The sequence below is a fragment of the Gigantopelta aegis genome, chromosome 1 (genome assembly GCF_016097555.1).
Source record: "Gigantopelta aegis isolate Gae_Host chromosome 1, Gae_host_genome, whole genome shotgun sequence".
Taxonomy (NCBI): domain Eukaryota; kingdom Metazoa; phylum Mollusca; class Gastropoda; order Neomphalida; family Peltospiridae; genus Gigantopelta; species Gigantopelta aegis.
In genome coordinates, this window is record NC_054699.1 from 43,882,284 (window position 1) to 43,910,174 (window position 27,891).

General features: G+C 41.0%; 2 protein-coding genes and 1 long non-coding RNA gene across 3 annotated transcripts; all 3 read right to left on the reverse strand.

Moving 5' to 3' along the window:
- Window positions 1–4,282: 4,282 nt before the first annotated feature.
- Window positions 4,283–5,680, reverse strand: LOC121368284. The gene is made up of 2 exons (XM_041492948.1): window positions 5,250–5,680; window positions 4,283–5,013 (listed from the first exon to the last, which is right to left on the reverse strand). The coding sequence occupies exons 1-2, from the start codon at window positions 5,608–5,610 to the stop codon at window positions 4,493–4,495; spliced, it is 882 nt and encodes a 293-aa protein (XP_041348882.1). The 5' UTR covers window positions 5,611–5,680; the 3' UTR covers window positions 4,283–4,492.
- Window positions 5,681–15,617: 9,937 nt separating this feature from the next.
- Window positions 15,618–16,235, reverse strand: LOC121382773 (WW domain-binding protein 11-like). The gene has a single exon (XM_041512400.1). The coding sequence runs from the start codon at window positions 16,233–16,235 to the stop codon at window positions 15,618–15,620; it is 618 nt and encodes a 205-aa protein (XP_041368334.1).
- A 7,996-nt stretch (window positions 16,236–24,231) lies between these two features.
- LOC121368291 lies at window positions 24,232–27,294 on the reverse strand. The gene is made up of 3 exons (XR_005957500.1): window positions 27,139–27,294; window positions 26,388–26,565; window positions 24,232–25,899 (listed from the first exon to the last, which is right to left on the reverse strand). It is a non-coding gene; the product is annotated as an uncharacterized LOC121368291 (long non-coding RNA).
- Window positions 27,295–27,891: the final 597 nt, after the last annotated feature.

Below are 27,891 nucleotides of genomic sequence, written 5' to 3' on the forward strand. Positions count from 1 at the left end.
TTAGATGATTATAATTGAGAAGTACACTGCAAAACAATCAATAAAATAACGACAAATTAACAAAATAATTATGAAAAATACATGAAATTGTTTTAAAATCTGATAAAGAATAAAAAATAATTTTAAGTAATAATTTTGTTCATGTACAATATTGAGTACCGTAAAATGGGGTAATAAGGGACTGCCTGGTAATAAGGGACATTTTTCCGAAAAAAACTTTCATTGCATATTTTCATTTTGTTTTGAAACAGAAGCAAAGCAACATTTTTTTATTGAAGACTAATGTGTTGTTGAAGAATACAAGGTAAGTTGTTTATTCATTATTGCTTGTATGTTGGGAGAGAGTAGATTGAAAAAATGTGCGAATTTCATAAAAAATTTATGTTGGTCAAAACTTTATCTGTCCAGGATTAGCCAAAAGAAGCATACAAGAAATCACCATTGCTAGAAGTAGTGAAACATATAAGATACAATTATATAGAATATCACAAGGATATGAGTATTTATTGTGATAAAAAAAAAATCATTTTTAATTTCAGGTAAAAAGTGCTTCAACCTGGGGTAATAAGAGACAGTATGCTGCACACCTATAAACCAAAGTTGGGTGCAAAACTTTGTAAAAAAACATTCAAAAGAAGACATATTAAAGGCTGTGAATACTGTTAATAGTGGACTTTGAGTTTGAATGTACAAGAAGGCGACTATGTCTTGCTCACTGACGATAATGAGATATATCCAGGTGTAATAACATTGACGAAGGATAACAGATGCTCAATAAAAGCAATGGAGAAGAGTGGTGGGAATTGGAAGTGGCCCAAAACAACTGGCATTTTATTCTATCCAATGGAGGTCTTGAAACAAAAGATCGAAAAACCGAACGAATTGAAAAGGGGTGTTATGGAAGTGAAGGAATTGAAGCTTCATTTTGCCCAAAAGAAAGAATCTGTTGACATGTGTTACAATTGTTTAGATGACAAAAACTATTGTTAAAACATTTTCTGTTGTATTTTAAACCATCCAAGATCTGGAGAACAAATTATTTTAATTTTTCTGTGATTAGTTCATTTTGTGCCAAAAGGAATTGGAATTGAATTGAATGGATGTTTAACGACACCCCAGCACAAATAATACATCGGCTATTGGGTGTCATACAATGGTAAAAATAAAAGGTTAGGTTAAAAACAGTGTATAGAGCTGTGTAGTGGTACATGAAATTTGAAATGTTAAGTCAAAGACAGTGTAAAGAGCTGTACAAAATAATACATATCACATTTGTTATAAAGGTAAAATTCATGTTACAAATCAAATATTACACAAAAGTAAATATAAATTTGGAATAAAATCCAGTTTCATTTAAAAACTTTAGTACAAGTTCAGGGTGGAATCTAAAGGATTCCACCACATCCCTTGCTTGGAATATATCGTTTCTAGTCTGGATCAGATGATTACACTCCACCAAAATATGGTGCACCGTCAGTGTACACTGACAATGCTCACACTGAGGTGGAGGACCCCGCCGGGCTTACTCAGGTTTATTTAGAGCTCTGATTTACTTGTTTTCTATTGTTTTGTTGTAAAACATTATTAAATTTATTTTTTTAAATATGCTCTTTGTTCCTTATAACCCCTATTGAAGTTATAATAGGAACATCAACTAAAACCAATGGCAATCCCTTATAACCCCATCCATGGGGTAATAAGGGACAGTCATTAGAAAAATAAAATAAAATACTTGGAGTTTAGATTTTGGAACATGGCATGACCCATTGAGAAGTCTGACCAAGTAGTCACAAAATGGCATAGGACTTCCTCCCACATAAGTTAGATGTATGGATAATTTATAAGAAAAGTGTCAAAATCGTACCCTTATTACCCCATTTTACGGTAACTATTTAATTATATGTTCCCTCTGACATGTCATCCAATTTAATTAACAATTTAAGATGGGTTTATCTTAAGTTATCTACACTTGGTTTATTTACTTCTACACTATACTTGCTTCACTCTTTGCAATTTGTAAGATGAAATAAATTATAAATATTACTTTGAATTGTTGTTTGTTGTGTATTACAGTGTATGCCCTGTTTGACAATATGTACCGATTGAAAGAAATAAGGGATGGTGGTAGGGTTGAGGGTGTGGGTAGGTGTGGGGCTCATAATCCACATGAAAAACCCCCAGTTCTTTATTTGTATAAATTCCGACAAAAAGTACATTATCGTCGTCAAAGAAAGAAATGTTTTATTTAACGACGCACTCAACATATTTTATTTATGGTTATATGGCGTCAGACATATGGTTAAGGACCACACAGATTTTGAGAGGAAACCCGCTGTCGCCACTACATGGGCTACTCTTCCGATTAGCAGCAAGGGATTTTTTATTTGCGCTTCCCACAGGCAAGATAGCACAAACCATGGCCTTTGTTGAACCAGTTATGGATCACTGGTCGGTGCAAGTGGTTTACACCTACCCATTGAGCCTTGCGGAGCACTCATTCAGGGTTTGGAGTCGGTATCTGGATTAAAAATCCCATGCCTCGACTGGGATCCGAACCCAGTACCTACCAGCCTGTAGACCGATGGCCTACCACGACACCACCGAGGCCGGTCTTATCGTCGTCAAGTGCAGGTAATCAGGGGCCGTATGCATGACGACCGTATAACTATTTCAACCGCGTTTAATTTCTAACCAGCGTATAAAAACTGAAATTTCCTATGCATGAAGCACGGTTAGGACTAACCGGAGGTCTTAAACGCGGATAAAGTTACACACAATTTTTTGTGCGTTTAAGTATCTTAACCGCGTATAAGTCAGAAAACAACATGGCTGCTGTCATTCTTCAGCGTTATCGAGAACGCCGATTACTGAGGAGAAACAGAATATTTAGGGACCGAACTCATCCGTTTGATGTTTTTGACGATGATGTCATATTTGCCAAGTTTAGATTTAGAAGACAGGAAATTCTAGCAATCACAGATGACATCAGCGTCGATATTCTATTATCTAACGGATGGGTTCATTGACCCCTCTTCTGCAAGTGCTAATTACACTTAGATACTTTGCCAGTGGCAGTTTCCAAGACGTTTGTGGGGAGCTTATAGGAGTTGACCAGTCAACCGTAAGCCGAACTGTGACAAGAGTCACCGACGTCTTGCTACGTCAGGTACCAAACCATGTTCGATTACCCAATGGAAAAAAACAAGATGCCATAAAAACTAAATTTTATGACATGAGTGGATTTCCAAATGTGGTTGGATGCATCGATGAGACTCAAGTTCAAATACAAGCTCCTACGCAGAATGAACATGAATTTGTTAACAGGAAAGGCTACCATTCCATCAATGTTCAGGTAAGATGATTTATGTATTATAAATATATATTTCATGAATATGTATGTATGTAGGTATGTGTGTAGGTCGGTAGGTATGTGCATGTGTATATAGGTATGTATGTATGTATGTATGTAGGTAGGTATTTAAGGATTAGCTTTCGGTAAGGTGCATGGGTGGGTATATGTTGATAAGTATATGGTAATGTGCTGGCTGGATTATAAAGTGTTTATGTTGATTTATGATTGAAATATCTTTTGTATGCATTTGTAAATTATTTCAAATGCATAAACAGTTAATATTTGTTTTAAAGCTGATGTGTGACGCAGACCTCATATTCATCAACTGTATTGCAAAATGGCCTGGAAGTGTACATGATTCAAGAATACTACGAGAGTCATCTTTATTCGAAGATTTTGAGAACAAAAGGCAGCCTATGAGAGGAATCATTTTAGGAGACAGTCGCTATATGTTGCGTGACTGGTTGTTAACTCCGATTTCTAATCCCACTACACGTCAAGAGAGAAACTACAACTTCAGTCATAGTTCAACACGTACAGCTATCGAACGGGCCATAGGAGTTTTGAAGAGGAGATGGCACTGTCTTCGCAGACTTCGTTTGACTCCTGCCAAGGCATGTAAAGTTATTGCAGTATGTGTTATGCTAAGTAACCGTGCCAGAAGGCTCAACTTAGATGTCCCAGACACAGACAGTGACAGTGACGATGAACCTGACTATGAACAAGCTTCAGATGCCCACATGGAGGAAGTCCTACCTGTAAACAACCCAATGATAGAACGTGCCAGGCTTGCTGCTGGAAAAACTGCCAGAGAGAGATTAATCAACAATTATTTTCACTGAAAGTCCATCGTGTTAAATAAACATTACATTATTAATTGAATATTACTTTGCTTCCTTGTGCTTAATAAAGTGACCACGAAACAACATAAATATTTGCTTTCTTTATTACGTATTACAATTACAAAATAAACGTAAACAATAACTTTGCCTAAGTAAAACGTAAAAACCATACTTGTTCATAGCATGTTGTTCATTAATAATGTAGGTGTAATAAGGAACTACAAAACTAGTTCATTCAGGGTATTCATACAAATATCCCTATTATTAAATGAATTTATTGCAGTTTTCATTACAAAATTTAATTATGTAACTCGTCTTCCTTTTCAATTTTTTCAAGTTTTTTAATTTCTAACAAAATCTTTTTGTTTTTGTTATTGAAAAAAATTGTCATGGCCTTGTTTTTTTCTATCTCACTTTTGAGATATTCCTCAAAGAGATCATTCTCATGATCATCTAGCCCTTTCTCCACCAAGGACTTTATTTTTATTTTTCTATTTTGGGCCTTTGATTTCGTTATTAATATTTTGTCAAGTGACGGTGAAGCTGATTGTTTTGCTTCAAATGTTTTACTTTCATTTACAATAGCAACTGCTATATTATCATCGTCCTGACATAGTGTTGTGTCTACATTTAAAAGCGGTGTTAAAGTGAGAGATGAAGGTGTTGGACCAGAGATAGTTTGGACGGATGTCAAATCCTCAGGGTATTCCTTTGAGCAATGTGGCGTGGGTTCCGAGGAAACCACACACGTATTTTCAGTGTTATTCTTGCACTCGACTGCTTGTGTTTGTGGGTTTTCATAAGTGTCTGTTCCTTGCACTGAAAAGAAATAAATTATACCTAATATTATTTATTTTTGTAATAATCATTATTACGTATTGATTGAATAAAATTCATTGCCATAAAATTTAAAAGAAATTATAAAATGAAATGGTGTTTTGTTAAAAATAAAATATTAATGTGAGTTTGGTTTTACTTTTTAAATGTGTTAGAAAATAGTTGTTTTTGTTTTCTTGCACAATACAAGAAAATAATGTAAATTAAACTAGGGTTACCTTCTATTCCAGTGTAGAGGTTTGAATTTTCTCCAATTATGGTCACGATGATGTCCTCGTATGGCACTGGTTTATCTGGTGGTCCACCTCCCGTTTTCGTCTGTCTTTTCTGCTTGTTTAGGACGGCCCCTTTCAACGATCTCCATTTTTCTTTCGCCTCTTGTGGTGTACGTTCTGCCACGCCGCATGCACTGATTTTTGCAGTTATTCTTTTCCAAATATCCCCCTTTAACCTGTTTGTGACAGTTTGGTTGTTGGCCATAAACAATGTTTTATGATCAACACTTATTTCTTCTAATAGCACTCTTATTTCAGTGTCTGTAAAATTCGCTTTCCTATGTCTCTTGGCTTGATTTTCCATTATTGAACAGCATACAAGCACTGAATGGTACTACTAGTAAGGGACGACAGTTACATTTAAGCCCATCCCTCATCCCCTCATTGCACGTGCATGGATACCGCATGAGTGTTCCGAGAGTATTGAGACAATGAAAGAAAAAGCTATGTATCGTAAGGTATTGTTTGTACATTTTGTTACAATATAGGCCTAGTAATGAATTAATTTTAAACTTATGTAAGCTATTATTTAATTAAAAAAACAAGCCCCTGCGTGTGCTGTAACCTCACCGTGGTGCAGGGGTGTAACATTCTCTTTGAGAATGGCCAATACAGCACAAAATTGAAAGTTTTGAGTAAAATTCAGTATCCATAAAATTCTGTGATATTTGTGTTTTTGCAAATTCTTTACACTATTTTTGTTTAAGTCTTGAATTTTTATATCGATGTTGATCATCACTTTATTTATTTGCATTACCATAGTTTGACACCCAATAGCCGATGTATTTTTCGTGCTGGGGTGTCGTTAAACATTCATTCATTCATTCATTTAAAAAAAAAAAAACACGTTTATACATCATTAATTTTATCCAAACATTTGTAAAAATGTGGGTTAGACTAAACTGTTTAATATGGAGTGAGCGGTATGAGTGGGTACAATGTAACTACTTAATGGTGGAAAAGGTACGTACTGACTATGAATAGCATGATTATAATATGTAAAATCATATAATATCTAACCTGTTTAGCTGTGTAGAGTACCCCCTTAAAATGGCCAAACCATCGTATCACCCCACCCCACCCCGTTCCACCCCACCCCGAGTTACACATGGTTCTGAATAAATATTTGATATAATTTAGAAGGCCACCAATTATTTCACCTTTTTTTTAATCGAGAGGCAACACATAAAACCCTTACAGATGACATCGACATAATCATCGAACTCCGACATTTCCAATTTTCCAATTTTATACGCGGTTAGCTACCGGCGACCATAGTCATGACTTGTGCATACTAAAATGCAGGTAAAGTTACACGCAAATAACTATACGCGTTTAGAGAGTTAAACACGTTTATATTTATACGGTCGTCATGCATATGGGCCCAGGTTGAGTAAAGGATTTACCTGTAGCATATTTCTTTATTTCTCTCTCCCTCCCCTCCCTCCCCTCCCTCCCTATCACCCTCTCTAGGACTGGGTCTCTCTCTCTCTCTCTCTCTCTCTCTCTCTCTCTCTCTCTCTCTCTCTCTCTCTCTCTCTCTCGGACGTAACCCAGTGGTAAAGTGCTCGCGCGGTCGGTTTGGGGTCAATCCCTGTCAGTAGACCCATTGGGCTATTTCTCGCTCCACGACTGGTATATCAAAGGCTGTATTATGTGCTATCCTCTGTATGGAATGGTACATATAAAAGAACCTTTGCTGCTAATCGAAAAGAGTAGCCCGTGAAGTGGCGACAGTGGGTTTCCTCCCTCAATATCTTTGTGGTCCTTCCCCGTATGTCCGACGCCATATAACCGTAAATAAAATGTCTTGAGTGCGTCGTTAATAAAACAGTTCCTTCCTTCCTTTCACATGGGTTACGTTAAAAACAATATTGTCAGTAGAATGATAGAAATACATAGAGAAACGTTTTGCCCGAATGTTTATTCGTTTTTACCCGAATTTGAAGATTTCCTCCCCCCACCCCCAATCGCTTATGGTTGGTGTTCGACCTATTTTCCAGTTATCTCCCTCTCAATCTGCATTTCTATATTTTATTATTATGCTGGGTGTTATATCTTGGTCCCCCATTATTTATTTATTTATTTATTTATTTGGCAAGACTATTTGCCTCTATTTTATTAGTATTTGTTTTTAATTTGCACCCCTTCCTAAATATATACTGCACTTTTAATGACTGTTAATAACTGGATTGCTATATTTTTTTTTCTTCTTATAACTATGTATTTAATTTTATTTATTTTCATTATTATTTTTGCATTAGGCCTATTATTTTTTAATTTAATTTATTTTTATTTTATTTCATACATTTATACATTATTTATATATTTTATTTATTTATAAATATTAAACGAAACACTGTTCTTTTTGTTTACAAAAGTACATTGTAAGCGCAACGTTCGGTTCCAGAATGCCATGCACGGCGAGGAGTTCCCCCAATCTAAAAATAACGCCGCCGGATAGCTATTCGCGACGTCATTTACGTTTATGCATACCAAAAAGCGAATAAATTTAAACGCGATTAGCAATCCGCGTTTAGCCGCTATCCGCGTTTAGTTTTATCCGCTCCTCATGCATACGGCCCCTGGATTTCTGGTGACTTTCCTTCTGACTGGAGAAAAGCCATTGTTATTCCTAAGCCTGGTAAGGATCCAACAAATCCTACCAGTTATAGCCCTATTGCTTTGACAAGTTGCATTTGTAAAACCATGGAAAGAATGATCAACCGTAGACTTGTCTGGTATCTTGAGTCCCACAAATTGCTTACTAACATGCAATGTGGGTTCAGGACTAGACGTAGCATGGTTGATCATCTTGTTAGATTGGAAACGTTTTCTAGGGATGCTTTTATCCATAACCAGCATTTGGTATCGGTCTTTTTGACCTCGAGAAAGCTTATGATACCACATGGAAGTATGGGATTTTGAAAGACCTCCATGGCATGGGCTTAAGAGGCCGTATGCCTGACTTTATCTCAAATTTCTTACAGAATAGGTCTTTCAAGGTATGAGTGGGATCTACGTTATCCGATTCTCACTCCCAAGAGATGGGTGTGCCTCAAGGTAGCATCCTGTCAGTAACTTTATTTTCCGTGAAAATTAACAGCATCACCCAGTGTTTAAAACCTGGTGTTGATAGTTCGTTATATGTCGACGATTTTCAGATTTGCTACAGGTCGTCCAGTATGAGTATCATTGAACGTCAGTTGCAGCTTTGTTTGAATAAACTTCAACAATGGGCAACTGACAATGGATTTCGATTCTCAGTCAAAAACAGTCTGTATGCATATCTGCCAGAAAAGAGGTCACCATTTAGATCCTCAGCTGTTTCTGGACAAAACTCCGCTTCCAGTTGTGGAGGAGACCAAATTTCTGGGGGTTATTTGTGACAGGAGGCTATGTTTTGTTCCTCCTTTACAGTATGTGAAAAAGAAGGGCTTAAAGGCCCTCAATATCTTAAAAGTTATTGGCAAGACTGAATGGGGAGCAGATCGAAAGGTTATGCTCCGACTTTATAGATCTTTAGTTCGGTGTAAACTTTATTATGGGTGCATTGAATATTGGTCAGCACGTAAGTCTTACTTGCAAATGCTAGATCCTATACACAACCAGGGACTTAGGCTTTGTCTTGGTGCTTTCAAAACATCTCCTGTGGAGAGTTTGTACGTCGATGCACACGAACCTAGTTTGGGTGCTAGACGTGCAAAGCTTTCTCTGCAGTATGCTACAAAGATTAAAGCAATGCCAAAACATCCTGCGCATAATGCGGTGTTTGATAATAAATATATGAAGTTATTTGATGCGAAACCGAATGCGATTCGAACATTTGGTCTTCGCATTAAGCAGTTTTTATCAGTTTCCAACATTGATTTAACAGACATTTTGGAAACGTCTTCATATTTTGTTTTGCCACCTTGGTGTATCAAACCACCAAAAATTGTATTCGATCTTGTGCATCTAAAAAAAGATCGTATAGATGCAGTTATTTATAAACAACATTTCATGGAAATCCAAGAGAGGTACTGTGATTACATTCCTGTTTACACAGACGGATCACGGGATGGGAATTCTGTGGCTTGTGCTACAGTTTTTCCATCAAACGCAATAACTTCCATGAGATTGCCCGATTCAGCATCAATCTTTAATGCTGAAATTTGGGCAATCATTAAAGCTCTGGAACAGATTAAGGATTCATGTGCATCCAAGTATATTATTTTTACAGACTCACTTTCGTGTCTCCAAGCTCTACAATACATGAAATTGGAGCATCCCTTAGTTGGGATGGTTATACGAAAGTGTGTCTTTTTATCAATTGCCAATAAAGATGTTATATTTTGTTGGGTACCCAGCCATGTTGGCATTAAGGGTAACCAAAAGGCAGATGTTGCTGCCAAGTCTGCTTTGAACTTGCCCCGTGCCCATGTTGGTGTCCTCTACAGTGATTATAAATTTCATATTAACCAATATATTTTTTCGACTTGGCAAGATGATTGGGACGGTGCGGTTGCGAACAAGTTTCATTCTGTCAATCCAGTCCTAGGAGAGTGGCAGTCATCTTACAGGCGGTGCAGGAAGGATGAAGTAGTCTTGTGCCGTGCCCGCATCGGCCATACATATTTGACACATTCATTTATTTTAAAGAAGGATGCTCCTCCTCAGTGTGAACATTGTCAGTGTACGCTGACTGTGCGCCACATTTAGGTGGAGTGTGATCATCTCAAGCCGACGAGAAATGATATTGTGGTGACTCGCGACCAGTCGACGACCGGATGTCAAAGTTGGAACTGGTCCGCCGCCTGACACCCCTGGAGACAAATAATCTACTGGTGCCTTACCATGTAGGGATTGGCGGGGAAAAGGGACCCACCCATTGCACGAGGAGCGTCACATGGGCACAAAACGCAGCAGACGATTCTGGAAGGCGAAGCCCCCACGCTTGCGACTGAAACCGATATAGAGGCCAGAAGCATACTAATCCAGATAATCAGATAAATCGTAAGTAACCTTTAATTATAATCTAAATACTCGGTAAAATCACGACAATGGCGCTGCGAACATTTGTACGCATCTGCTAATCAAATAATTACAATTTTTTTTTAATTAATTGTCTTTTGTCTTTGGGTTTAATTGTTTTCAGGAAAAAGGAAATTTTTTAATTGGCCGCCATATTGAATTTTTTCACAGTGTTTTTATTGATATTTTTATAGGATATTGCATTCTTGAAGTTTTTCTGACTAAATGACGTAATAATTTTGTTTGTGTGGGGGAGGATTTCAAATTTACGGTTCGGCTTCAGTGCAGAGAAATAAAGTATTTTTTGAAAGTTCGAAATACTTTGCGTTTATTTATTATGTTTTTCTGGGAACAGTTCCCGGTATGTCATTTCGTGACAATGATGGGGCTATGGGGGAAAGTCAATCCCCGGATTTGCAGGTTAGCCCGCACGAAGTAGGCCACATTTCTATTCTGACACCTCCTAGTTCTGGGTACGTAGACATAAATTCTAGGTATCACCGTTCAGTCAGTACGGGGTCCGGTACCGTAGAAGGGGGGACACCGTTGACGGGTGGTCTTGGTATTCATTCGGGGGAGGGGACAAATGCCCATAGGGGCAGTTTGGTTTTCAACCCAGAGGGGGGGGGGGGGGTCATCCACCCAGGGGTGACGTTGCTTCCTATCCAGAGGGGAGTTGCCCGAAAGGGGGTGGTACTTACCCATGCCCAGAGGGGGGTAAACCGGCCAGGGGTAGTCGTGATTCTTACCCGGAGGGTAGTTACCCGAACAGGGTTGGTACCATTTCACGCCCAGAGGGGGATAACCCAAACGGGGGCGATTTCGGTCCGTCATCGGAGGGTGGTTACCCACACATGAGTGGTCCACTGTCATACCCAGAGGGGGGTACTTGGCACAGGAGTAGTCCCATTTCTTGTGAGGAAGGATTTAACCCCCAAAGGGGTGGTTCTACCGTTCACCCACAGGGGAGGTCGATGTATCAGGGTCGTGTCCCATATCGCCAAGGAGGGGGTGATGTAGACAGGGATGGATTTAATTTTCATCCGGAGGGGAGGTTCCCAGTAAAGGGGGGGGGGGGGGGGGCGCCGGAGGAAAGGTTATTTCATTTCAACAAGAAAGTGGAATATGATGGCAAAAGTAGTTGGAAGGCTTTTGAAACCAAATTTCAATACATGGCCGAGTGTGCGAACTGGCCCCCACAGCGGTGTAAAAAGGAACTTTGTTTTTCATTACAGGGTAAGGCTAGTGAATATTATGCCCTTATATTGGCCCCCCAAAACCTCCGGTATACAGAGATTATGCATGAGCTGGCGAAACGATTTGGGTCGTATGATATGTCGAGTTCGGCTCAGATGGAGTTTTTCACGGCTAAACAAAAACCAGGGGAGGATATCAGAGATTGGGCGGACCGGGTGGTAGTTCTAGCAAATAGAGCGTTTCAGGGTCTGCCCGACGACTTTATGTCTTCTCAGGTAACGACCAGATTGTGTCAGGGCTGTGAAGATGTAGCGCCGGCACATCATTTGTGCAATGCAAATCCCCGGACTCTTGACGATGCTATGGATACGTTGTTACGGTGGCAGTGCACCAATGCGGCGCTGAATGCTCGAAATACTGGTAGAGTACCGAGTAGTACACCGTTAGAGGCTCGTGTGTCCCGCATAGACGGATGGGGACACAGTGATAGGAGTACAATCAATAGGGAGCTTAATCCGGTGGGAGACAGTTTAAGAGATAGATTGGATTTTTTGTCTAGTCGGGTGGATGAACTGTCAATCGGTGGACAGCGGGTCGCTCAAATGAGTGTTAGTAGAAACACTGGTAGCCTTGGGTGGGAAACGCCTAACGCCCCCCACTCTGCTATGGAGAGACTAGAAAAAATGGTGGAACATCTGATGACGGAAATGGCAGAGTTAAAGGGGCGGAGAGCGAGTAGCCCGGGGGGGGGGGGGACAGGTCGCATTTTGGTAACAACAACAGGGGGCAGTTCCAACCTAGGGATAGGCCACCTTCAGTGGGTAGAAGGGAGGGGTCTCCTTCACCACAGGGAAGGGAAAGGGTGCCTCCTAGATGTTATCTTTGCAATGAGGTAGGACACTTTCGAAGGGAGTGTCCACAGTGGAAAGGAACTAAGTCGTTAAATGGGAAAGGGCTGGGTCAGTAGGCCTTAACCCAGTCCAAGAGAGTAGTGGTAGACGGCCTCTAGCAGGTATGGTACCGTTGGGTACCGGGTGCAGGGCTGTCGGCACCAAGGGGGTGGCTGGCAGTTCTGTAGGGAAGAAATCTGTAAGTTGGGGGGGGGGGGGGTAGAGATATGTACACGTCAGAATTCGGCGTCCATCCAGAAGCCAACTTTACAGAGTGATAATTGTATCATCATCATGCCCGAAGACCAGACCCCTGGGGGAGGGGATATGTGTCAAAACATGAAAATCGATGTAGCCTTGGGAGAAAGTAGCCAGGATAAAGTTACATGGTGTGACCAGGAGACGAGTATGACCTCGGAGGAGGTGGTTGCAAAGCCTGTCGACGTCGCAGGGGGAGCACCTGGAAAGGGGGTGGCTGTAGAAAATGCGGGCGTGACAGTGGGGGCAACGGGTGGGGTGGCTGAACAGGAAGGGCTAGCATCGAAAGAGTCACATGTAGATCGGACTGTCGAAAATGGGGTGACCTTGGAGAGTAGCCGAGATAGGGGGTAACCTGGGGAAGGATGTAGTCGTAGAGACTGTGGACGTAGTGGCGGTAGCACCTGAAAAGGGGGTGGCTGCAGGAACCATGGATGTGGCAGTTGGGGCGACGGGAATGGCGGCTCAAAAAGAGGGGTCAGTTTCGACAGTGGTGGTCGAGGGGGTGACGGCACATTCTGGGGGTGTAGATGACGATGTTAGGGACAGCCCAGGGGTGGGTGATGTTCCGGATAAGAAACTGGTAGTAGAAGAAAGGAAGGTAATCGTACCTCCAGAGAGCTGTCCAATGGAAGAGCAGATAACAGTGGAGGCGGTAGGGACAGAGAAAGGGGAGGCAACACCAGTCATCAGACTTAAACCTGTAAGCGCTGGGCCTATGTTCTCTGTACCTGTCATTGTAAATGGGTGTTCTGTAAATGCCACAGTAGATACTGGGGCTGAAGTGAATATCATTGCTGACCGAATCTATGATAGCATGGTGACTAAGCCTAAGGTTATTCGGGCTGTATCTTTGAATACCGCAGGCCGAGAAATGAAAATGGAAGGGATTGTTGTAGGTCCTATGACCTTGACACTGGGAGATACCAATTTTCAGTCCAAAATGTATGTAGCCCCAATCGAGGATGATATGTTGTTGGGTTTAGACTTTTTGAGGGCTTGTAATGCAAAGTTGGATTTACGGGCAGGCACTTTGACGGTTGGGGGTAAATCCATCTCTATGGTTTTTGGATTGATTGGTCAGTCGCCAGTGGTGGCGAAGGTTAAGGTGCTAGAAAAGGTGGTGCTACCGCCAAATTCAGCGAAACATTTTCCCTGTAGTGTGAGCCGAAGTATGCCCACATTTGTGGTTGAGCCGAGCACGGAGTGTGTATCAACATTAGCAATGATGCCATATACGTTCCAGGCAGCAGGCAACAAAGATAGTGTGTGTTTGGTGAATTTGGGTGATAGACCAGTAACACTCCAGGCACAGCAGATTGTGGGGCATGCTATGGAAGCAGCACCGGTGGTAAATCACAAATTGCCGCCATCTGCTACGGTAAAAAGGCTGAAAGAATCTCAGGGTGAAAAACAGGTGGTACCGGAATTTTTGAAAAACATGTACGACAACTCCTGTAAAGAGTTGAACTCTGAGCAAGCGGAAAACCGGGCCGCTTTACTGGTTGAGTACCAGGATGTGTTTGGCTACCCTTTTGAGATATTCACTGATCAGGGAAGAAATTTTGAATCGGAGCTATTTCAAGAAGTGTGTAAATTGCTCTATATTCATAAAGCCGAACTACACCCTATCGTCCATCTGCTAACGGACAGGTCGAACGGTACAACCGTACACTCATGGATGCTGTTCGATCCTATATTGACAAATCTCAAACCCGGTGGGATGATAACCTGGCTCAGTTGGCAGGGGCTTTACGTTCTGCGGTAAACCGCCACACAGGTTACACACCTAATCACCTTATGCTGGGTAGAGAGGTCAATCAACCTGCAGATCTCATGTTCAGGCCCCCTGTAGGGAAGCAGCCGGCACATGTTGATGAGTATGTGGCCCAGCTTGAAGAATCCAGCAGGGGTGCACATGAACTGGCTAGGGATAAGTTGGGTGAGTCCCAGAAAAGAATGAAAAGGGACTATGACCTGAGAACAGCAGAACACAAGTATTCCAAAGGGGACTATGTGTATGTGTTGGACACGGCTGTTCTTAAAGGGGAAAACAAAAAACTTAGCCCACCATGGAAAGGTCCTGGACTGATATGGGAATGCATTTCCCCATTTCCCCTTATTTGTACAAAGTACAACTCTGTAAAGGAGTGTCAGTGATCAACCATGACCGATTAAAATTGTGTAATGATCGGTGGGTACCACCATGGTTAGATCGGGCAAAAGGGGAGTTACTGGGCCAGAAGAAGGAAACAACAGAACAGGGTAGACAAACTAGGCGAAAAACAAAGAGCCAACAAACTTATTGTTTTTGTCTGGGGCCTTACACAGGTGAATTCATGATACAGTGCGACAGGTGTAAAGAATGGTATCATAGTGTGTGTGTGGAGGTAACCCCGGAGGAGGGTAGATACATTTGTCCCGTCTGTGGAGCAGTCTCACCGCAGTGAGTACCGTCAGAGGGGTGGTGAGTACGGTGTGTTCCATGTTGTGCTTCTTAGGACTAGTTGCACTTTCACTTATAGTCGCCCCTCTTCTGTAGTTCCTTTCTCCTTGGTTGTTGTCTCTATGCACTGCTTAACCACGCTTTACTGTGCTTGATTGTTGTGGTTGGTATGCTCGTTGATATGGTGCTTAATTATCTCTATTGTTATTTCTTACTTTTTATTAATTATGGTTGATTTTTCTAAATTAAGTATTGTCATTATATACCAAATGGACTGGTTGGTGAGTATGTAAATTGTTTTTTTTAGGTTATATTGCATGATTTGCTAATTAAAGTATGTATTTGCTGATTTTCTGTTTATTGGTTCAATGGTGTTGTACTTGCTGGTGTGGGGAGATGAGGTGCACAGATAGGTTCCCGACAGAGGACACTTTAACTATTCATTACGGTAAGTTGGCTTGTTCGGGTTAGTATTATTTAGGTCCTTTTGAACTGTTCTTTTCTTTCTCATAGAAAATGAATCACGAGGATCAAACAGTTGTGGGTAGGTGGGGGAGTGACGCTCCCCCCCCCCCCTGCCTGACGAAGAAGCACCAGCCGAGGTGGACCTACCACCTCCAGAAGCACCAGCAGAGGTGGAGCCACCACCTCAAGACGAGCCAGCCGAGGTGGACCCATCACCTCAAGAGGAGCCAGCCGAGGTGGGCCCACCACCTCAAGAGGAGCCAGCCGAGGTGGGCCCATCACCTCAAGAGGAGCCAGCCGAGGTGGGCCCTTAAGAGGAGCCAGCCGAGGTGGGCCCATCACCTCAAGAGGAGCCAGCCGAGGTGGGGCTACCACCCCAAGAGGAGCCAGCCGAGGTGGGCCCATGACCTCATGAGGAGCCAGCCGAGGTGGGCCCGCCATCTCATGAGGAGTCCGTCGAGATGGGTGTGTCGCCTTGGGAAGGGGACCTGGGGGAGGTAAGTGTGTCTCCACCGGCGGCGGCGGGGTCGTCACTCCAATTGGAGGATTCCCTGCCCGATATCCCCCCTTTCTGTTTTCACAGGCTGATAGACTTAAAGGAGGGCTCTCCCCCTCCAGGATTCTTACCTCGGGGGAGAGGACGGGGAATCTTGGGGGCATGGGAAAGGGGAAAGTTGCCTACATTCGGGTTTCTCATGTCCAGTCCGGGCCGAGTCAGTCCAGGTTTCCACAGGGGGTGGCCTTACCCCAGCCTCCGCCGGGGTTGGGCTCGCCCAGATCTCAGTTAGGTCTGTGTTCCCCCTGACCCACCTCACCGGAATCGACCGAGTCGGTTTCGCCCAAGGATGCTGGGCGTACGTCCGGACCGGTTAGCCTTGGGGAAAAGAGGAAGGGGTCAGACACGGGTAAAGGACGGGGGGGGGGGGGGGGGGGGGGGGGGGGGGGGGAGAAGTCTCGGGACTCCAATGTCCAGTCCCAGTCTGTGGGACATGCACCCGTAAATTACGGGCGCATGCCCTGTCAGTACACATCCCTGGAATCTTGGGGGCAGCAAATCCACGTATCCCAAACCTGGCTACCATTCGGTGGGCGGCAGTGAGAGACCTGGCAAGGAGGGTCTGCGGACCGTCGGGTACTCCGCGTCAGTTGGCCAGTAGACTGGGACCATTGATCCCGAGTATGGTGGGCCCGTCAGAGGTGGATGTTCCCGCACTACAACAGATGGCCCGTTTTCTAAACGAGCCATCTCAGCAGTTTACTCTACATCCAGTGTTGAGCATGGCTGCGCTCATACACTGGAGAGCGTTGTTGTCCCTGGAGGACCGCCGTTGGTTTTTGGGATGGTCGGCTCAAGGGTTAGATATTCCTCGGAATAAGTGTATCCCGGCGGGGGCAGAGATTCCTCACGATGATGCCCCAGGAAGGTTGGTAATAACGGGGAGCGGGAAGTCTCCGTCGGCGGAAGGGGACACTAGGGTGGTCTCAGTTGGGGCAGAGCCCGGTGAAAGCTGGGCGGCTTCTCCTGGGCCAGTATTCAAGGGGAGGGATCAGCTCCAAGGGGTGGATGCACATTTTCATCCAAAGTCTTGTGGCCGGGTAATGAAACTGGGCACAGATCCCAGTTTGGAGAAAGTGGTACGGCACCACTATCCACACCGTATTCCCTGCCCCGTTATTGATGTGATAAGGGGGGGTGTCAGTGTAGATCGAGCCGGGTCACTTTCCACCTACGGTGGAATGTTACCCGGCCTGGAAAGTGGTAGTAGGGATTCATCCCCGGTTTGCAAACACGGTCCAAGACGCGGATAGGGGATGGGTGGAGAAGATGGCCACTAAGAAGAGTTTTGTGGGGGGGGAATTGGAGTCGTGGCCCTCTCGCGGCTGGTATCCTTCTCCTCCAGGAGAGGTGCCCCCCAACCCAAAAAATTCACTTAACCTCTTTCGACGGGGGGTGCCAAGCAGTTGAGGATGCCTGTAGGTTGTTCCCGGAGGCCTATTTTGGGGTCTCCGGGAAGGTGTTTGCAATGGACGGGGAACAACGCCAGGCAGTGGCGCTTATCCCCGTCGATCGTCTTCTATTGGAGACAAATGCCCCTCATGTCGGACTGAGGGGCTGAGGGGCCAAGGTCCTAGCGGCCCGAGTTACCTCGGAGAGGTGGCAGCCGAGGTGGCTAGGGTTCGAAACACATCCCTGGAGGCAGTACTACAAAGCACTGTCTCCAATGCCCGGCGGTTGTACGGGCTGGTTAACTGGTAAACAAAACAAAAAGGGAGGGTGATTATTAAACCAGTAGGTTATATGGGTTATCTGTACGGAACGGGTTGGTACCCGGCATTAGCTGGGAACAACCTTCCATATCATAGAGATATGTACTGAATTTAAAATATTGAACATAATTATTTCAATATGGTGGGGGATTTTCACTGGTGGTATATTTTAATTATGGTCTGTTAGACAAGAGAATTAGGGCTAAATTCGAATAACTGTATTATATGTCTAATTTTAATTTCAGGTCTATTTCAGGTCTAACAATATTATCCAGTTAAATGTATTTGAGGTGAATGGTTGGTGTTCAGCATCCACTTGGGGAACAGTTAATTGGGTATGGGAGACCTGTGGGTAAGCAATAATAGAAAATGTCCCAGGAAGGGGGGTTGGATTTTGGGTAACTGGGAAAAGACCTTATTTTAAAGGGGTCTCTTCTCAGGTAAGTATGTAATACTGAGAAGATAAAACAGGACATAAAATTATATTTTTCCTGGATGATGCGGACCTTTTCCATCCTTTTTGTGAGGGAGAGTGAAGGTATCTACCATGAAAAATCCTGTTTTATCTTGTTTTCCTTAGGGAAAGGGTCCCAAATTATTTTGTGGGGGAATAATAGTTAATTCTCAATTAACTATTGCTAAGTTGAGGGATAATTATTTGAATGATGACTCTTTTTTATTAAGGATGTAATTAGGAGGCCAACATCATATAGGGCAAAATATGATGGACCAGTTTTTTGTTAGGTTTGTGTAATATAATGTAATATAGTTGCCTTGACTGACATTTGCACAAAAGGCTGAGTTGGAATTTATTTAACTGTTAACTTTGAAGTGTTTAACTTTGAAGTGTTCAACTTTTAAGTGTTCAACTTTAAGTGTTATTCAAGGAGTAGTTCTTGGTGTTTCATTATTATTCATGGATGTGACTTTAACTGTGCTTAATGCATAATTTGAATATTCCTGGATGTGACTTTAACTGTGCTTAATGCATAATTTGAATATTCCTGGATGTGACTTTAACTGTGCTTAATGCATAATTTGAATATTCCTGGATGTGACTTTAACTGTGCTTAATGCATAACTGTAATATTCCTGGATGTGACTTTAACTGTGCTTAATGCATAATTTGAATATTCATGGATGTGACTTTAACTGTGCTTAATGCATAATTTCAATATTCATGGATGTGACTTTAACTATGCTCACCCCTGCGCGTGCTGTAACCTCATCGTGGTGCAGGGGTGTAACATTCTCTTTGAGAATGGCCAATACAGCACAAATTGAAGTTTAGAGTAAAATTCGGTGTCCGTAAAATTCTGTGATATTTGTATTTGTATTTTTGCACAGTTCTTTACACTGTTTTTGTTTAAACCTTGAATTTTTATATTGATGTTGATCATCACTTTATTTATTTGCATTACCATAGTTTGACACCCAATAGCCGATGTATTTTTCGTGCTGGGGTGTCGTTAAACATTCATTCATTCATTCATTCATTTAACTATGCTCAATGGATAATATTCGTGGATTTAATGGCTTTTCTGGATGCCACCGCCAGATAAGTCAGTATCTTTTTTACAAATATGATAGGACTGCTGTTTCTTTTGGGGGGTAGTCTTAACCTATAACAACAGGAAACCCTGGATGTTTCCAAAGAACCTGTTTATTCATGGATGGTCGTTGAATCCTGGCCCGGATGAATCCGAGCCAGTAACCCGCTGGTGAAGTGTTTGATGTTCCCTGGAAATTCGGGAGGTGATCTTCTCTTCTATAAAACGGGGGGGCGGGGGGGGGGGGGGGGGGGGGGGGGGGGGGGGGGGGGGGGGTGGGGGGGGGGGGGGGGGGGGGGGGGGGGGGTGGGGGGGGCAGAGGATGGGTGGGGGGGGGGGGGGGGGGGGGACCCACCCATTGGACGAGGAGCGTCACATGGGCACAAAACGACAGCAGAGGATTCTGGAAGGCGAAGCCCACACGCTTGCGACTGAAACCGTGAAAACGACCAGACGGTACGGTACTCACTACCGATAATTAGTTAAACCGTAAGTACCCCATTACTATAATCTAAATACTGGGCTAAAATCACGACAATATATTTGGCAACAGAAATGTTTTGGAATCCTTTAAATTCCATCCAGAATTAATTGTAAAGTTTTTGAAACATTTTGACTTGTATACAAAGTTTTAAGGTTTATGAATGAATGAATGTTTAACGACACCCCAGCACGAAAAATACATCGGCTATTGGGTGTCAAACTATGATAATGCAAATAAATAAAGTGATGATCAACATCAATATAAAAATTCAAGGTTTAAACAAAAACAGTAAAGAACTGTGCAAAAATACAAATACAAATATCACAGAATTTTACGGACACCGAATTTTACTCTAAACTTCAATTTGTGCTGTATTGGCCATTCTCAAAGAGAATGTTACACCCCTGCACCACGGTGAGGTTACAGCACGCGCAGGGGTTTTAAAGTGCTGTGCCAGACCATACACTAAAATTTCAAATTCCACAATTAAATGCTTTCTTAATTCATTGCAATAATATTTTACACCGATATGTAAATCAATAATTACGAAAATGCCCCATAAAAGTATTAAAACATCACTCCCGTAGAACACTGCCGGAAACGACCGAGTAAAATTCTCGGTAAAAACATTTGCCTGGAAATAGCCGTGACGTCACGAAGGGAACGCGCTTCACAGAAACCTACCACGATATGACTTTCAGCGCCAGCGAAAGTGGGACCGACAGCGACTGCCAAACTTGATCATGCGATTCTTCTTTCGATGATGAATAGTGTAGTAATGACGACTGGACTAATATTTGTGCAACACAACAAATAATGCCTTATCAGTTTGAACCTGGAACATCTTCCGACGAACCACCGGCCTGACAGATGATGATGAAAATGGTCGTGGAGACAGCTTACCACTAATTTACAACTTTTATTCTTGTTTTTGTTCTTTAGCTTTTCGTGCGAATTATTTTTGCTACACTGTATGTTCTAATACTTGTGATGTAGTAGAAAAGACGATAAATAATTCTTGAATTCTACGAGTCAAGTGGACCCGATATCGGTAATTTTAAGACAATAAACCAAACGACTTTTAGTCCGTCCCATCCATGAGATGGGTTTTTTTTTGTGAAATAATTTCAGTTTAGTTTGACGTAAAAAAAAAGAAGTAAAAGTGTTTTGGGAATAACAAAACAATACTATTTTTCGTGTGCAGTTGTGAAAAACAGTCTGCTCAGAAATAAAAAAAATTTATTTTAATTTTAAAAAATAAACAAAAACGACTTTTAGTCCGTCCCATCCATCTAGGAAGATGTTTTTTTGTGTGAATAATTTCAGTTTAGTTTGACGTAAAAAAAAAAGTAAAAGTGTTTTGGAAATAACAAAACAATACTATCTTTTTGTGTGCAGTTGTGAAAACAGTCATCTCAGAAATAAATAACTTATAGCACATTCCATAGTATGAAAAAATGTTTTCTCTGTGGGAGGTATAGTAAAATTAATTTAATGTATTTATAGTCTGTTTTACACGGAACGCCTTTTTTCATGCTATGGAATTTACAAGTCGTTTATTTCTGAGCCGATTGTTTTCTAAGATGCATACAAAATTAGCTTCTTTTTTTTCTTTTCTTTTTTACAAAAAACCCCTACATTTTTGTAGGCTGGGACGGACTAGGCTATAGATACTTACTTGTCTGTACTTTATTGTTTTAATGTTCTCGAACTATAAAGAAAAAATCTCACAAATGAACGAGATGCAAACGACAACAAATCGGATTTCGATGATTGCACGAAACGTGCATGAGAAAACAAACTGATCGGAGTTGAAAGCATAACGCATTGGGACATTGACGATATGCACCTCAAGGTCGTTTCGGTGTGGATGGCGTCGGCTTGTTGTCATTTGTTTTGTGTCGCAGAAAATTTGTTGGTACAGAATCTTTTTTAAAAGCCATAACACATGGTATTCCCATATCTCGCTAAAGCCGACAAGCCAGTTTGGACGAATCGAAACTAAAGTGTTTTGCTGTCGCAACGGTCTCCGGCATTTTTTTCTTCCTGTCCAGTATTTCCACGTTGTTTTAATCAAATTCACACACAGCTTTCTCACAGCAACATTACTAGGAAATGCGTGAAGACTAAATTTATCGGCTTTTGTATTGCTACAGCCGCCAACAACACGCCGTTTAACCATAATAAACACAAATGAAGCAATGAACAATGGCGCTGACTATCGAAAGGAGTTCCCTTCGTGACGTCACGGATCAAATCTTACGGAAATTCCCGAAACGAATTCAGCTGGTTCTGTTTTTCAGGGGAATATTTTTAAATGGAAAATATACCGGTATATACTTTTTTTACATTTTTTTTTTAAATTTTCTAATCATATTAAATAATATCTTGATTGATATAGCTCAATACATCATACATCTGGCACAGCACTTTAAGGTTTACCTACCTCGATTTTATGTATTGTATTATACTTATCCCCACAGTGACCATTTGTGACACCCAATGGCCGATTTGTATTTTTGTGCTGGGGTGTCGTTAAACATTCATTCATTCATTCATTCTCGCGTGTGTTAGTATTTCAAATAGAAAATACTGTCGGAATACGGAGGATGTTTGACGTTTTAACAAGAACAGTGACGTAACGTACTAGTTGCTACGTCATCGTGGTAACCTAATTTGCAAGCAGCTATGACCGTGTACACTGAACTTGTAGCCTACCGTGCACGCAAATATATTATGTTCACGACAGCTCCGCGAATTTAATTACGCGTTAACTTATTTCCGATTTAGCTTTGAATAATGCCTATAGATACAAAACACATAGCGCATCGCATGCACTTTATTTTTATCGTCACATTACCTGCCACGTGGTTTTATACTACAAGTGACACTCGGTGCTATGCATGATCTGCGTTCAGCGATAGCCAGTAGTCAAAATGTCTGATAATTATTTTGACCGGTTGTCGAAGTGGTCGTTCGGTTTAACTTGTTGCGTAAGAAACAGTCTGCCAAACATTAGCGATAAACGGCTGGCTGAACTCACGTCTGGTATCTCGTGACTACGGTATTTCAGTTTGTTGTTTTTACACTGATTATTCTTATATTCGATACATACTTGTGGCTTTCATTATTTGTAAACCTGAATGAATGAATGTTTAAGGACAACCCAGCACGAAAAATACATCGGCTATTGGTAGCGACCGCAGCCGCCGCTAGGGGCTGCGCAGATATTCCGAAATGCTACGAGCTTGGTTCACAACTGGTGGTGATGTTCAAGGCCAGAATACGCTTGTTTTGATGACGATTTTGCACGTTTTGTCACGGGGATTCTATAATACCCGTAACTGAATAAAACACGATTATCAAAATATCTCTCCTAACTGTATATCTATTAGATCTCTCTGTATAGAGCAGTTCAAAACCGCTTTGGCTCGTCTAGGTATGATCAGAGATAGATCTTATATAAAGTATATATTATTATAGCACGTTTAGTTCACTAGAAAACACAACAAAAACACAATACACTTTGGAATCTGTATTAACCTACGCTGACAAATGTACTGCCGCAGTAGTTAATTAATAACAACAATAATAACAACCCAGAACTGATCACTTAATTAGTTAATCTCTAGGTGTCTAGTTTATACAATATTCTAACACTTCACTGTGACACAACACCCACACGTGTGATAATTGAGAAACGCTTCCAGGGGAACTTAATTAATAAAGGAATTACAGCTCTATTCCTAACTGGTTAATTTTTAATTAACCCTAACTACTCATTCAATAACCTTGTAATACAGAATTAATACTGGTACCTATCACAATAAAGACAATAACCTACAGTTTACCTAGGTCCTCTAGGATGACTGGCTAAGCTTTATATTACCAAATACTTGTATAAATATAGAACAGTAAGACTACGATTTACTTCGTCAGATGACCGAAGACACTGTCTAAATAATATTGGTATAATACAGTATTAAAATATTTAAAGTCACATCAGACACATCAAGGTTATACAACAGAGCAGAAATAATATATTTACCAAAGTCCAAATGGACTAACGTTCCCTGGTAGCCGTCCTTTTTGCTTCTCCTCATTCCTCTAAAACACTAGCTATTTATTATAAATCGAATATCGCCTGGGGGTACATCGCGGCACCGAATCTTATCATGTGAGTTTCCACCACGGCCAGAGTTTCCTCTGATCGTCAGACTGGCTGTCGCCATTCCGCGAGCAATCCCCTGGCCATAAACAGCACTACCGGAGATATTATGTAACTACTAGCCACATGGCCTCCCCACCTGCTCTGGGTGTGTATTAGAAAAGCTTGATGACCGTCGCGCAGAAGTATTACGTAACAAGTTGCCCACCTGGCAAAGTGCAATTTGGAACTGCACACGGCCTTCTAAAACAATTAATATCGCCACAGGCGAAAACAAAATTAAGAGCATGTCCCGTCACACGTTTCTTTGGTGGTTATGACAAGTACACATCTTCCGATTGATGTATATCCTGTTTCCGAAATTGAACGACTGCAAAAAGACTTTTTTTTTAGGCAAGTGAAACTTTGAATACTTTTTATTTTGCCCCAAAAAGGGCGATTTCACTGAGATATTGATAAATATCTATAGTAATATAATAAAACAGCATAAATATATATTTTTTGTAATTTTAAAACCCCAACAACTTTGTTTAATTTGACATCGAAAATATTTCAAGGGAGGTAACTGACCCACAAAAGCGAAAATACAGAACTTCACAGCAGGGACACATTTTGATAAAATTAAACGTATTTGATGCTTTGTCAATATTTATCCACCCATTATTAACTTTTTGGGTAGAATATATATCATACTGAAGCGTTATTTTTAGAAGACAATGCATATTGAATTGAAAATAACTTAAAATAATGTTTTGCTTATCATGATGACTCAGCAGTTTCTGATAGCTGAAGTTGATGTTAAAAAACATTTTGATAAAGCATAACTATTCAAATATAGACATGTAAATCTATTTTCATGTAAATCATTTGAATGAGTTTAGCATATGACTGGATCAGTTTTATACAAAAGAATAGTATTAATGCAATGGAAATAAATTATTAAGTATAATACAGAGAATTTGTACTTTTTAAGTCTGTTATATTTGTAAATACATTTTTTAAAGAAAATGTTTCAGGTACCATAACTTCTCACATTGTGACACAAACTTCAATTTTTTGGTAACCAAGTAACATTAAATTCTAAGTATAATTATACTTTTTCATCAATGAATATTACTGTTAAAAATGGTAAAGAGTTAATTATTTGTAAAAGATACTAAACTGTAAAGTAGATGAGATTAGCATATTTATACAGGGAACATTTGTATAGCATCACGATCCACTCTGCAAGTTTCAGATATATAGCTATACAATGCAATCTAATTAAAATTAGCTCCACAATTACATGTGGATCTAACACCAGGCAGTTGGAGCTCATGTCCACCAAGGCCATCCTTAAAAATATTTTTGTTTGTCCATTTCCGACCTGCAATTTCAAATGTGGGTAGGTCGGTAGGAAAATTCTTTCTTTTTTTTTTTGAGTTGTGTGGGGTGGGGTGGGGATTCCATACATATTCAACAAAATAAATCATTTGAATTTAACTTACCGGTATTTGCACCACTATTGGTTTAAAGTAAAATGTAGCCTTTTGTTCTACAGATAATATAACAAAGCAACCAGCTTAAAGTGTACTGTTTTATAGTTAAGATTAACACACTAGTTAACATATTCATTTCCGAATAGGATTCCTCTTTGGAGATCCAAGGTGCTTGCAATTAATGCAAACAGGTAATACAACGCAATAGTTCTGCATGAGATCCTTGTCTCGTTCTGCCCCGAAACTCCCACAATGACAACATATATCCTTGCGGACGATGGACGATGATGCAAAATATGCAAACTCGATTGGAGTGGTACAGCACATCTGAAGTCTGACAAATGCCTTGCCTTGAAGTATGTGACCTAAAATGCAACTAGAAGGAAAATTAATATGTGCATTGTATTGACAAATGCCTTCCCTTGAAGTATGTCACCTAAAATGCAAATAGAAAGAAAATTAATCTGTGCATTGTATTATACTTTTTGTCCATTAAATATTATTACTGGTGTTACAAAGAATGAAAATTAATTAGTACCATCACTATTGAGATTTCTTCAACCCAGTTTTCCTGCTGGGCTTATACTAGTACTTGTATTTATTGCATAACAATAAATGTATACACCCATCTGAGATAAACAATGATTTCAAATTAAGATCTTTTCAATAAAAAAATTGACATTGAACTAACCATCAGCAGTTAAGATAGACCCACATGTGTAGTCTTGGTACGCACATGTGTAGTCTTGGTATGCCTGAAGGACCTGATAACAGGACTAGTGAAAAGTCCTATATGGATACACACATTGGAGAGAAACAATGATTTCAAATTAAGATGCCATCAATAAAATCTTGAAAACTCACCATCAAGGGTCAAGATGGACCCACAAGTGTAGTCATGAGACTCGATCAGTCGCTTGAAGGACTTGGTATCACGATTTGTGAAAGAGGATTTTGAGTAGACACAGCGTGGTTTCCCACATTCATGGCAGTGAACCGTCTGCCGGACATTCTGACCAACAAGTACTGAATTCTTGCAGCCCTGAATAAATAAAGTATTAAATAAACATTGCAAGTATGTGATTTCTTGTTTGTATTAAATACAATACTATTTTGAAGATGTCTAAATCTATATAAAATACTGTATTACATCTTAAGCATTTCTTGAGTGTTACAATTAAAGAGTGGCAATAAATTGCTTTAATATATTGTTAATATTTATATATTTAGTCAAGAGATTAATACCAATAATCATATGGGTATTATACTGTTAATATATTTGTATACAGTGCAATCGCATTTCAACTTTATTTTCGTGCTTATATCTAATTAAGGTCCAAGCACACTGTCATGGCCACACACCTCAGCTATGTGGGCAGTCTGTTCAGGACAGTGGTTAATTGTTAGTAGATGTTAACGTGTTATTAAGACAAAGGAGGGTGTAGTGGCCTTACACCTACAATTGAGTCTTTAAATTTGCTCTGGGTGGGAGCCGGTACTGGGATACGAAACCTGTACCTACCAGTCTGTGAGCCGATAGCTTAACCACTGCGCCCCCGAGGCTGGTCAAGTGCAATTTAAGCAGATGTCACTATACATAGTCTATCTCACATACCTGTTGATCTTCCGCAATAGCAGTCAGGGTTTGCCTTTGAGAAGATGGACGGTCTTTTTCAGTCGTAGGAAAGCCAAGTACTTCATCAAAGGGCTTGAAGTGCTGACCATCCGAGGCAATTTCTGGGTCAGGCAGCCAAGGAAACTGAATAACTGGCGGAACACAAACATGTCGCATCATTACATTTTCTGACCTGAAAAGTGTATGTGCGCTCTAGACAGTGAGTCTTCAAAAGTCCTGATATTTCTGCTTTTTGTTCACATTCACTTGCTGATATTGTCCCTTAACAAGTTCTGGATCAATGTGTTGGATATCATCCTCAAATTCATTGATTGCATCTTTTGTAGCTGCACTGAGACATTTAAAGTTGTGACCTTTCAACTGGATCCGCTCAACTCTCTCCTGAAGCATTTTTTCCATCTCTTAGAGTGATGCAACCCAAGCATCTTCAAGTCCTGGTACAGTCCGACTCTTTTTCCGGATGTCTTCCATTGAATTGCAACTCCTCAGTGCCTGTTCCACAGCACTAGTACATTCATTCCTCGTTAGAGCTGCATTCTGAAATGCAAGATTAAGTAAACTCATGATTCTTTCTGCAGGATTTGCCCAACTGTGCCCTGGGGCTGTTCGACCAGCAACTATCATGTCCAAGCCAAGACGCCGAAAGAGAATGATGAGTGAAAGTTTCACTGCATGATATGTGACTCTGTGATCAGGACCACCATCTGTGAACAACATCAAGACTGGTTTGAA

Bases quoted from the DNA above. Each gene is read 5' to 3' on its own strand.
- LOC121368284 (XM_041492948.1), bottom strand. From the start codon at position 5,610: ATGGAAAATCAAGCCAAGAGACATAGGAAAGCGAATTTTACAGACACT. The intron at 5,014-5,249 runs GTAACCCTAGTT...ATTTCTTTTCAG, and splicing joins CCTCTACACTGGAATAGAAG to TGCAAGGAACAGACACTTAT.
- LOC121382773 (XM_041512400.1), bottom strand. From the start codon at position 16,235: ATGCCCCCAAGATTCCCCGTCCTCTCCCCCGAGGTAAGAATCCTGGAG.